Source organism: Camelus dromedarius, chromosome 11 (genome assembly GCF_036321535.1).
Source record: "Camelus dromedarius isolate mCamDro1 chromosome 11, mCamDro1.pat, whole genome shotgun sequence".
NCBI lineage: Eukaryota > Metazoa > Chordata > Mammalia > Artiodactyla > Camelidae > Camelus > Camelus dromedarius.
Window position 1 is genome coordinate 62,709,444 of NC_087446.1, and position 11,797 is coordinate 62,721,240.

Consider the following 11,797-nt stretch of genomic DNA (forward strand, 5'->3'; position numbering starts at 1 on the left):
GGTAGAGACGGGGATTTCACTTCACACTTCCTCCTCCTCCCACCACCTCAGCCCCTGCCCTAGACATGGCTCCCTGGCCACAGAAACTCCATTAGCCACTAGCCTTCTGGGGTATCTATTTATGCAGGAACCAAGGTTTGCATGCTTTTATCGCCCCTCCTCTCAACTCCTTCTCTGCTAGATTCTCAGTCTCCACCCCACTCCCCTATCACTAAACTCAACTTGAACCTAAGTGACCTGATTTTTTAGCAGTTTTGAGCTTTGAGAGAGAGTAAAGCCCAGCTTCCTCTCAGACCCTTTCCCCTGGAATCAGTGGTGAGAATTTTGTTTACCCGCATTCCTCACTGGGCAAGTAGGACTGCTCACTGGAGGAGGGCTGCAGTTCCTGTGACCCCGTTTCCTGGACAAGAATCCCTTAAAGGTGGAAAAGGGGAAGGAGAGAGGACCTTGGCTGTCACAACCTCCATACCAAGACCTCCAATGGCTCTGAAGGGGAGGGGGGCTGTACTGTCTCACTTGGCCTGGTTCTAGGACACAGAGTAGAAATGAAGATCATGTGTTTGTGTGCAAGTGTGCCTATGACCTTGAGTATGTCTAAGCCTCCATGTGGGGCCATCATGGGGGACAGCCCAGGCTTGGCACAGGAAACCCTGCCTGTGTCATATCTACCTAAATCCTATCTGCCAGGATAGGTATTACTAGTCACTTGGATTTGCTCTCTCCCTTCTGGTCCCCATCAGCTATTCTTTGAATTGCAAATCAGTGAAGTCTGGCCCTTCTGTCTCCCCATGTGGGGATGGGGAAGGTTCTCTCTCTGGGGAACCAGTTTTCCATGGAAAAGTAGGGGGCTCAGCCTCATGCTCTCTCCACTTTGATCCCCTTTGAGGTTGAAACTGATGCACTTTAACACTTCAAGGTAACTCAAACCCAAGTACAGATTTGGTTCCTATATTCCCAGGCGAGTCTGGGTGCCAGCACCATGGACAGCGGCTGAGACCCTCTTTTGGAGAGGGGCAGAGGAAGACCATTTCCTGGGCAAGGATGTGTGACCGTTAATAAAGAAGCATTGTCCTCAAAATATCCCCAGGGAGGAGGAAGAGCAGACCCTTCCCTAAGAGAAGGACCAATAATAGGAAAGGCCTCTGGGTCTGATTTTAGCAATGTTATGAAGTAATCATTTTAATTACTAATGAATAGTTCACGTAAAAGACGCCATCATTCATATAATACATAGCCCCAAGGCCTCAGGAGAAAGGCACCAGGTTTTAGGCTGACATTTTAACCAGTCCTTCTCAAACCTTTTCTCTATAAACAACAGCCCTATATGCTGTTGCCTCCAAGCACAATATTTTCCAGTTAATATCCCTAGCTTGGTCACACCAGGATCAGACCTGTGACCCTGAACTGCCATAGGAGTAGCTTAAACTGGAGTTGGAGTCTCATAACCCTGGGAGATTCTGTCTGTCTCATTCTAAATAAGTCCAAATTCACTTCATATCACTACTCCAGAACACGTTACCTAGTAGGGATTAAGAGAATCCACAAGATCCCCAGAGCAAGAAAGGTAGCTCCAGCTTTCCCCAGCCCCCAAAGTTTAGGGGGCTGGAGGAGCTCTCATTCTTGCAAATAACCACTCTCCTTCACATTTGCAATGTCTATTTCCCTTCATATTTTCCATATCTATTATGACACTCAACACAAATTTCCAAGACTCTGTGCAACTCCAAATGAAAAACACATTTTGGAATTTGTTAACCAGCTATTTGAAATAAATGGACCATCAACTAGTATAGAAATCTTTTTTATGCCATCACTGATTTTCTTTGCAATGGCATTCAACCTGTCCCTCATTTATCCTCAATCCAACCCTATGAGGTAGACAGGAAAACCACGGTGGAAAGATTTGTTTCTAAATCACACAACACGCAGGTGTCAGGTCCACCCCTCAGATATCTCTGAGCACTGCCACCTAGCAGCCAATGTGAATTATTCACCACCAAGTGTGAGTTACACCTCCAACTCAGAACCCACTGCTGCATTTGGGATTTGCAACCTCTGCAGAGAAACCTCCCCACACCTCCCAACCCTACAGCAAAGCCCCAGATGAGAAAGGAGTCTCCATGTGCATATAAATGATTCTTTATGCCCTCCCCCCATGCAGTGGGGGGCGGAGCAGGGGGAAGTACCCCCGCCCTCATGCAGGGAACGGGAGGTCAATGTATATTAGTCTTATTGCCAGCTGCCCTGTGGCCATGGAGTGGGGAATGGGGGGTCTACAGCCCCTTTCTTCTGGCATTGGTCCCCCTTCACCAAGTCACCGTGGTGGAGCTGGGGGCCTGGAGGCCCTAGGAGCTGAGGTAAGGACGGTTCTCATGGGAAGAAAAGATGCTCTCCCCACAGCCCACTGGCTGCCCCAGGATGACTGTGAGGAGCTGTCAGTGGGGGCTGGAATTTTATCCAGGTGTCTCTACCCAGTGGGCAGTAGAGGCCAATGTCTCCAGGTTGAGGCTGCCCACAGAGATCCTCAGCAGTGAGGGCCGTGAGCCCAAAACACCCTGTCCAGGTGGTACCTCCAGCAGCCATGACAGCGTATCTCTGGCCGATGCACTGACTCAAGATCCCTGCTCCTGGAGTTCACTTCAGACCGTAGTGACCCTCATGACAACCTCGCGGCCAGAATGGGAACTGGAACGGGCATCTGGTGGCCGCAGCTGTCCAAGGAGATGCAGGATTGTGTAACCACAGCGCTGAGGCAAGAGCGTCCGCATGCGCTGGGCAGCCGGGGGGCGGCTGGTGGCCCCAGAGGGGGGGCCCGTCCGTGAGGTCCTGGGGCCCGGCTTCCCTGCCGTCCCTCCCCCTGCATCTCCTCCTATGTCCTTGGTTTTGTCATAATTCAGGACCTTCCACTGCTGGTTCACTGCCTGCCAACGCTTGAAGATACGGTAGACAGAAGAGCCTTCGTGGACGATCAGGCCTGAGCAGAGGAATAAGAAATTCAGGGTCAACTGCTGCCCAGACCTAGGCCAGAGGTACTCAAGAAAGCATTTCTCCAGGGCGAGGGGAGAGGGTTGCAAAGGGCCTAAAGAAGCAGGGAAAGGAGGGGCACCAAGATAGCCCTAAAGGCTCTCAGTGGGAGAGCGTGTGGCCATGAAACTGAAGGAATGGGTAGGGAAAGTTAGGTGTGTGAGCTGGAGGAAGATGCTGAGCAGGGAAGGGGGAGAGAGAGACCCTCACCTATGCAGACGACATCCATGAAGCCGTACATGCCGTAGCAGATCTGAAAGAGCAGATCTTGCCGTTGCCACTTGGCTGAAGGGCTGAGTGAAGACCAGATGAGCCAGGAGATGCTGGCAACGAGGAACAGAGAGCCCAGGACTATGGCTGCAATCTGGACCTTCTCAATGACCGTCAGAGAGATGGCCTGCCACTGTGTGGGAGACAAGGTTCCAAAAAGTCACAGAAAGAGATGGAGGGCCGGGTTATGGGTGACCTTGAATAGGAGGATGCTCCAGGAGCCTTCCTGAAACCCTTCAGGCACGATTGACAATGTCTTCACTGTGCCTTGATCAAACTTAGAATGTGGTACTTCTCACACTGTTTGAGATCACTTTCTGTCTTATTTTAGGAAGGCAGGATCAGGCAAGTGCTCTGAAGCCACCATCTAGGTTGGGATTCCAAATCCTTACTTTTTCACTTACTGACTGAGTAACTTTGGGCAAGTTTTTGAATCTCTTTGTGTATCAATGTCCTCATCTTTAAAATGGGGATAATAATGGTACATAACTGTTAAGATTGTTATGAAGATTACAAGAGCTAATACACACCAAGAGCCTGACACATAGAAAACTCTACATGTTTGTTATCAGCAGTAGCAGCGGCATTACCACTTTTGCTCTTTTGTTGTCCTAGTGCCTGGAACACAGGTGGCACCCAATGAATGTCTTTGTGAACAAATAAAGGAAGGGAGGATTTACAGACAGACAGGAGATTATGGTAATGGAATGGAGAGTGACTTTGAAGCAAGAGTAAATAAATGAAATAGGCTCCCTGGAGGGTCCCTAATTCTGATTGCTGAAGGGTCTTGCCCCAGTCTCAGAGTTCTCCCATTGCACCTCACCTGCAGGGGGTTCTTGGTGCTGATCGCCAGGACCTGGTACTTGAAGTAGCAGAGCTCACAGCTCCAGGAGCCCCTCTCGCTGATCCAGCGGATGAGGCAGGGCTGATGTGTGCAGCGCACTGAGCCGTCACAGCGGCAGGGGCTCAGGAGCTCCCCCTGGAGGAAGAGTGAGGAGAGTCCCTGTCAGCTGTCGCCACCCGAACCCACTCCTCTCGATTCTGGGGAGAGGGAAACTTCCTCTCTAGGTCAGCCTCCTACCTTAGAAACAAAAACAAAAACAAAAACAAAAGAAAACCTGGGGCCTTTCAACCAAGACAGGGCAAGAGTCTAAGGCTGTTACAGCCTAAAAGAAAAAATTCAGAGCTCAACGTAAACTTCCTTGACCAAATAGAAGAAAGATGTAAAGGGACAGGGGGTGGGGGGTTGCTGGGGAGTACTGGGTCTTCTCTGTTCCTAGAATTTGGGGGAGGCTCCTCTTTAAGACCTCCCAAACAGAAGGCTACCCCTTAGGATCTGGAGAGACAGATGGGGAGGGTCAGAGCTTCTGAGCCATGCCTTCCCAACCCACTCCATCACTGTAAAGTATTTCACAGTGGTGCAGACTGGGTTGGTTTACTGTCCTCAGTTTCCACCCAAAAGGTGGGAAAATCCTATGGTTGGGAGTGGAGGGTGTTCCCATTTAATCAAAGAGTAATTTCTCACGACACAGAAACATCCCCCTGGCACTATCCCGGGACAACTTTGTCCATAACATTTAACAAAGAATACTCTTTGGAATGAGAAAGAAAGTTGTGGAATGCGAAGTGAAGAAAAGTGCCCCACGGAGAGGAATACTGAGTAAGGCGAGAGCGGCGGCTGGGCCCCTCCCTTCAAGGTGGGAACAGAAGCATTCTCTTCTCTGCCCAACTCCTAGAGAATAGGCCCTCTCAGGTTACAGAGACCCTGGGGTGAGAGAAGTGGGGAGAAAGACTGTCCCGGTTAAGGGGTGAGAGGGATTTTGAGCCCTCCCAGGAGAAAGCCGCACCCCTTCTTGGGGAACCCGATCCCCCTCCAGCCCAAACCTACCCGCCGGGAGTCTCCAGACAAGCCCCCCAACCTCACCCTATTTCCACCCCGGGTCCTGAGTCCCGCCCAGCCTTCTCAGGCCCCGCCCCCTGTTCCTGGTCTCCCCGGGCGCCCCAGGTGCGCGCCCCCATCCCTCCCCGCCCCGCCGCGTGCCCAGGCCTGACCTGCTCCGGTCCCTGGAAGCAGATTCTGCACTGGGGAGTTCGGAGCCCGCTGTCCAGGCTGCTGCTGAGAGACAGGGCGTCCAGGGCGCCCGGGGGCGGCAGCGGCGGCGCGGGCGGCGGCGGGGGTCCGGCCCGCGGCTCCTTGTCGCCGGCCAGGCCCCGGACCCGCGGCTCCGACCCGTAGTACTCCTCTTCGTCGCCGTCGCCGTCCCGGGTCGAGCAGCCGGCGAAGGGCGCCCAGCCGCAGCCGCCTCCCCCGCCCCCCCGGGGCTGCGGCTCGGCCCGGGGCCGCCCCCCGCCCGTCAGCACCAGCAGCTTCAGCTCGTTCAGGAACATGCGGAGCCGAGACTTGAGCATCGTCCGGGCGCTGGGGGCAGGGGGCGGCGTGCACGGGGAACTCTCGGGAGGCGGGGGGAAGGGAGAGGACAAGGCCGGGAAGGGGTCGCGCGCTCGAGAGCCAAGCCCAGTCGGGGTCTTCGGGGCCTGCAAGAGCCGTTCACTGCTGCCACCGCCGGAGCTCCGGGGCTTGCGGGGCCGAAAGGGCTGGCGGCCCGGGGGCGGCGGGGCGGGCAGCCATGGTCGGGGCAGGGGGCGGGGAGGGGGGCTTAGGGTGCCGCGCCCCTCGGGTCCGGGTCCGGAGCGGGCCGGGCCCCCGGGGTTACGCGCCCCGGTCCTCCTGCGGCGGGGCCGCCCCCCATCGTCGTCCTCCTGGCCCCAGTCCCGCTCCGGCTCCCGGCTCCGGCTCGGCTCGGCCCGTGCGCTCGGAGGTGGCAAATGGCGGCTCCTTCCGGCGGCGGCGGCGGCGGCGGCGGAGACCCCCCCGGAGCGGCGGGCGGGCGGGCGGGGCGGGAGCCGGGGAGCCGGTGAGGGATGGAGGGATGGGCGGGGCGGGGAGGGGGAAAGGAGGAGAAGTGGCCGCGGCTGCGCATCCCAGCCCTGCCCCGCACGAGCAGGTGTCCCCAGAGGCGGGGGCGAGTGTGCCAGCCCGGGGGACGGTGGGGGGAGGGGAGTGGCCAAGGAAGGGGAGTGTGCACACGGGTAGGAGAATAGGTGTGTCAATGGGGGTGTGGAGGGGTGAGCTCGTGGGGATGGAAGGTGAGTGGTCAAAGACGCAGGTGCACCAGGGAGGGAGAGGCTGTGCAAAATGGGAATGTGAAAGACAGAGCTATGCAACGGTCCGAGGTGATGGAGGTGAGTGAGCAAGAGATGGACTCAAGCAATAAGCATTTTTACACAAAAGATTGAAAAGTGTGCATGGTGTGGGACTGTGGAAAATAGATGAGTATGTAAGGGATGGAACTGGATTGTATGAGAAACAAAAGTGTGTAATGGTCATATGTGAGTAAAGTGAGTGAGCAAGAGAGACTGGAGTGCTAAAGGGATGAGGGTCTTTCCTGGTACTCTCACTGCACTGAAGTGAACAAAACACACACACACACACACACACGCTTAGCTCTTTGCTTTTACGGGGGGGGGGGTCTTGACCCTGAGAACCACCTGTACCTCCTCATCACATTATTTCTACCTTACACTTAACATCCTCCCTCACCTTCCCTTTCCAGTGCTGAGGGAAAAAGAATTCCAAGGGAGCCCATTGGGTCAAATACACTGGGAAAAAAATAATTAGTAAAAGAGTAATTAACAGGAGAAGGGAGGATATGGAATCACGGACAGACTGCCAAACTAAGGCTCCTCACTAGAAAGTAATTAGGGAGAGTAATGCTCTTATGAAGCATTCATAAGATACGAAATATCCAAAATATTTTGGATGGGTGAATGAATGAATCAGAAAAAGGGGCTGGAACCCAAGCCAACATAGAGAATGACTTCTATTTTAAATAGATACTGAGTTGTAGTGGGCTTATGTGAATGGTAAGGCTAAAGTGGACCCTGCTGGTTTAAGAAGGAAGTTTGACACACTCAGAAACACAGCCATCCAGAAGGTTTACAAATCAAACAATCCTAGCAAGACAGACAATGAAACATTCTCCTCACAAGCCTCTTAGCCAGTTCAGACCTTAAGATCTTTGTTGCTAGTGTCCCAGCTGCCCTTGCCAGCAAGGGCCCAGAGCTACAACTATCAATCAGAATGCAAAGAGGGGGAATCTGTACTGACATGTCTTCCATTTTGCTCTGGAGCATGGTTCATATCCATCTGAAGCCTGAACTCTTATATTCTCTGCCAGATCGTTAAGGAGAATACAAGTTAGGGTGCAAGGAGAGCAAATAGAGTAATAGCACGATTTCAGATTTTAGATAATTTCTCACAAATGAGACACTGATCCTTTACTCCCATCCCCCAAAGTGTTGGAAGATAAAGTTGGAGCCAGTAAGACAAAGGAAGCCAGCGAAACCTGTCTGTTGTCTACTTAGGTGTCTGTGAGCAGAAACGATTTGGCAAAAGTCTGCATTTCAAGCAAGGGCAAGGGCTAAGAAAGCTTGCACTGGGGGGAAAGAGGGAAGCACAAAGACCCCATATAAGGAGTTACAAGTTTTGTGGAAGGGCACAAGTCATTCTCATGCAATGTTGCAATGTGGTGGTAACCTCCTTGCATATGCTCACTCCTATATCTATTTATCTATATGTGATGTATATAATATCATACCCACATATACATATACGCACACATGTGTATTATAGTATCTTAGTGCTGAAAAGAATCTTAAAGGTCAAGTATTCCTGTTTCTGGCTCGTCAATAACTTCTCTGTCAGAAGGCATCTGGTCTCTGCTTTAAGGCTCCCAAGAAGTGGAAGCTGGGAGGAGGGGGGGCATTACCTTGCCCCTCTTTCCGTTGGATTACTATATTAATCTGTCTTCCATCAGTCCTTGAATCCTACTTTTGCCCTCAGATGCCTACTGTCTACTCTCTATTTTACACGACCACACAGTCAGCTATATCTTTACAGATAGCCTTAATCACTGCTTTAAAGGGCTAGTGCCTGAGACACCAAAAAACCTCACAAAACCCCCACATGCGCACAGGAAGCAAGTACTCAGTAAAAATTTGTTGAATGAGTGAAAGAAACAAAGACACAAATGAGACTGTCTTCCGATTCGGTGAAGCAGAAAGCCACCAGCACCACCTCTCGTCCCCGGACCCCATCACCGCATACTGAGAGTGAGAGACGTGTAGCGAGACTGGAGATGTGCTCAGGCTCAGCCTGAAGCCTAGAGTTGGGATCTGGGTGGCCTTGGTTGCCATGGCACCGCAAAGGTCTCCACCCTCTCTCTTCTTTCTCCCCACCCCCCCGCCAAAGTTACGGCAGCCAGTCACATGCCCTGCCGCGTAACCACACCTCTGCTCCTCCGAGCAAAGTCAAGTGGTCACGTGTGATAGCAACAGATCACGTGGCTGCCATCGCCCCTCCGCCCCTTTCCCCTCCCCGCCCCGTTCCTAGTCAAAGCCGCTCCCGGCTGCCCCTCTGCGCATGAGTAGTCTGGTCACGTGCTCCGAACGTCCGGCGTTCGCCCCGCCCCCCCGGTTTCCGCGCGCCTCTTTGGCAGCTGGTCACATGGTGAGGGTGGGGGAACAGGGGGCCGCTCTAGCCTGCGGCCTGTGTCTATGGTCGGGCCCGTAGCGTCCAGCTGCCCCGGACAGAGCGCGAGTGTATGGCGCCACAAGAACCGGCTCCGGGGCCCCGATAACGGGCCGCCCCCGCAGCTCCTGGAACGGGGCGAGGTAAGTGTAACCCCTTTCTAGGAATGGGGACCATTCTCGTCCTCCACGGTGTCTTGCGCGGGCTGGTTATGAAGGGTCGCTCGAGGGCGGGAAGTGGGGCAGGGCGTAATCTGTCCCTTTGTGGTCGTAGGGAGGTGTAATTTCAGAGGCTGGATGTAGGGTCTTCGATGCAGGGGGTGTGTCGTGTGGGATTTCCTTTGTGCGGGGCTCGATGGTCCCCAAGGAAAAGACACTTTATTCTAGGGTCTCACGTGGCTGGAGGGGTTGGGGTTAGTGTCATTGTGTTACCTGGTGGGGGCCGGCCTCATGGAAGCTCGGGGAAGGGACGAGATGCTGTTGCTGTTGTCTTTGTAATGTCTTTTGTGGGAGTTACTTTGTTGCTGCAGGCTCATACCATCTGAACTCTGAAAGGGAATTTCGATGGTAGGAGTCTCTTGTGATTGTAGGGTCTCCTCTGGTCTGAGAATGACTACCCCTCGATATGAGCCAGTGGCTGAGATTGGTGTTGGTGCCTATGGGACGGTGTACAAAGCCCGTGATCCCCACAGTGGCCACTTTGTGGCCCTCAAGAGCGTTAGAGTTCCCAATGGAGGAGGCTCTGGAGGGGGCCTGCCCATCAGCACAGTTCGTGAGGTGGCCTTACTGCGGCGCCTGGAGGCTTTTGAGCATCCCAATGTTGTACGGTGAGAAGAAGGTGGAGGGTTGGGAGCGGGAGGTAAAAGGGAAAAGACAACCTAGACAAGTGGGCACCCTGAGAAAACGGAGGAGGCCTTGTTGGGTCAAAGATAATAGATCAATGAGTGATCATTTGTTCTGGCCAGGCTGATGGACGTCTGTGCCACAGCCCGAACTGACCGGGAAACCAAAGTGACCCTGGTATTTGAGCATGTGGACCAAGACCTAAGGACATATCTGGACAAGGCACCCCCACCAGGCTTGCCAGTGGAGACCATCAAGGTGAGTAGGGTGGATAGACACTGAGAGGTGGACTGGGACCTTTGTAGTAGCATCTGATGTGATTTTAGGGTTGGTGCCTAGTTTCCAGTTTCTCTGTACCCCCCCTTCCAAACCAGGATCTGATGCGCCAGTTCCTAAGAGGCCTAGATTTCCTTCATGCCAACTGCATTGTTCACCGAGACCTGAAGCCAGAGAACATTCTGGTGACGAGTGGTGGGACAGTCAAGCTGGCTGACTTTGGCCTGGCCAGGATCTACAGCTACCAGATGGCACTTACACCTGTGGTCAGTAGAAAGATGATAGCCAAAATGGGTTCGGATTGCAGGGAGGAGAGTGATGGTGCATAGCAGTTGAGAAGTCACATGTTTTTCATGTGCTTCATGGTAACCCATAGGGCCCTCATCCATTCTTTCTTGTTACAGGTGGTTACACTCTGGTACCGTGCTCCGGAAGTTCTTCTGCAGTCTACGTATGCAACACCTGTGGACATGTGGAGCGTTGGCTGTATCTTTGCAGAGATGTTTCGTCGAAAGTATGGGGCCCGAGTATCCTAAACATTTTTGAATTTCCCCAATCTTATTCATAAACCATATCCATACCCTGCCTGCTCTCCCACTTGAATGCTACTGACCACCTTGTCCATAACTAGAAGCTCTGAAGTGTTCTGGAATTAGGAATTTCATAGCCCTTCATTTTTCATACTCTTAACGTTTTGAGCCACTAAAGCAGTAATCATTCTACCACCGTAACTTTGAAAATGACTGCTACCTTGTGTCTCTCTTCACCTTAGGCCTCTGTTCTGTGGAAACTCTGAAGCTGACCAGTTAGGCAAAATCTTTGAGTAAGTGGCTGGCAAAGGGGAAAAGGGTTTTCCTTTCTGAGTCCTTCTGTTTCTCCTGAGCCCTGGACGGCAATGGGCTCTGCCCCCGGGGATGGGGGCTGGAGAAGGGCCATCCTGACCAGAGTTCTCCTGTTCCCCATAGCCTGATTGGGCTGCCCCCAGAGGATGACTGGCCCCGAGATGTGTCTCTGCCCCGAGGAGCCTTTTCCCCCAGAGGACCGCGCCCAGTGCAGTCAGTGGTTCCTGAGATGGAGGAGTCTGGAGCACAGCTGCTGCTGGTACTGGACTTGGGTGTGGGTATGGGGGTGAGATAGGGGTGAAAATGGAGCAGTATAAAAGGGACCCAAACCAATCGTGGTTACTGAGACTTGATGGATAGGCTAGTTTTTATCCCTGCTTTGAATGACCGTCTGCAAAGAGGGTTGTAGAAAGTAGCCCATTCAAGGTATTGTTGGGGTGAGCAGAAGTCTTTTTTGTTTTCTGACCTTTGCCTCCTTTCTCAGGAGATGCTGACTTTTAACCCACACAAGCGAATCTCTGCCTTCCGAGCCCTGCAGCACTCTTATCTACATAAGGCAGAAGGTAACCCAGAGTGAGCCAAGAAATGGTTGCAACAGAACGAAGAAGAGAAGCCGACATTTCCCTTTGAACACTTGAGTGCAGAGCCCCCCACTGAGAAGGCGACCTCTGCCCTCATCTCGGAGGCTGTGGAGATTCCTCCTCCAACTTTTTACCAAGAATATTTTGCTGCCTTAACGACATTCCCTTCCCACCCCTCCTTTCGAGGCTTATCCTTCTCCTGCCGCCCATTTCCCTACACCAAGGGGTATATCCCCTTCTCTCCCATTTTATACAGGAAAAAACAAAACAAAGAAATACGGTCTTTTTTTTTTTTTAATGTTTCTTCCTCTGATTGGCTTTACCATTTGGGGATCTGACACACCATTTGGAAGATGGAACTTCCCTGCAGAA

At 52.8% G+C, this 11,797-nt stretch overlaps 2 protein-coding genes across 2 annotated transcripts; one reads left to right on the forward strand and one right to left on the reverse strand.

Moving 5' to 3' along the window:
- Positions 1 to 2,123: 2,123 nt before the first annotated feature.
- On the reverse strand, positions 2,124 to 8,550 carry MARCHF9 (membrane associated ring-CH-type finger 9). Its single transcript, XM_031462326.2, has 5 exons — positions 8,432 to 8,550; positions 5,347 to 6,481; positions 4,118 to 4,273; positions 3,235 to 3,427; positions 2,124 to 2,974 (listed from the first exon to the last, which is right to left on the reverse strand). The coding sequence occupies exons 1-5, from the start codon at positions 8,548 to 8,550 to the stop codon at positions 2,640 to 2,642; spliced, it is 1,938 nt and encodes a 645-aa protein (XP_031318186.2). The 3' UTR covers positions 2,124 to 2,639.
- Positions 8,551 to 8,833: 283 nt separating this feature from the next.
- On the forward strand, positions 8,834 to 11,701 carry CDK4 (cyclin dependent kinase 4). The gene is made up of 8 exons (XM_010993322.3): positions 8,834 to 9,027; positions 9,474 to 9,710; positions 9,849 to 9,984; positions 10,101 to 10,268; positions 10,407 to 10,516; positions 10,775 to 10,825; positions 10,968 to 11,103; positions 11,329 to 11,701. Exons 2-8 carry the CDS (start codon positions 9,493 to 9,495, stop codon positions 11,419 to 11,421), a joined length of 912 nt encoding a protein of 303 aa, XP_010991624.1. The 5' UTR covers positions 8,834 to 9,027; positions 9,474 to 9,492; the 3' UTR covers positions 11,422 to 11,701.
- Positions 11,702 to 11,797: the final 96 nt, after the last annotated feature.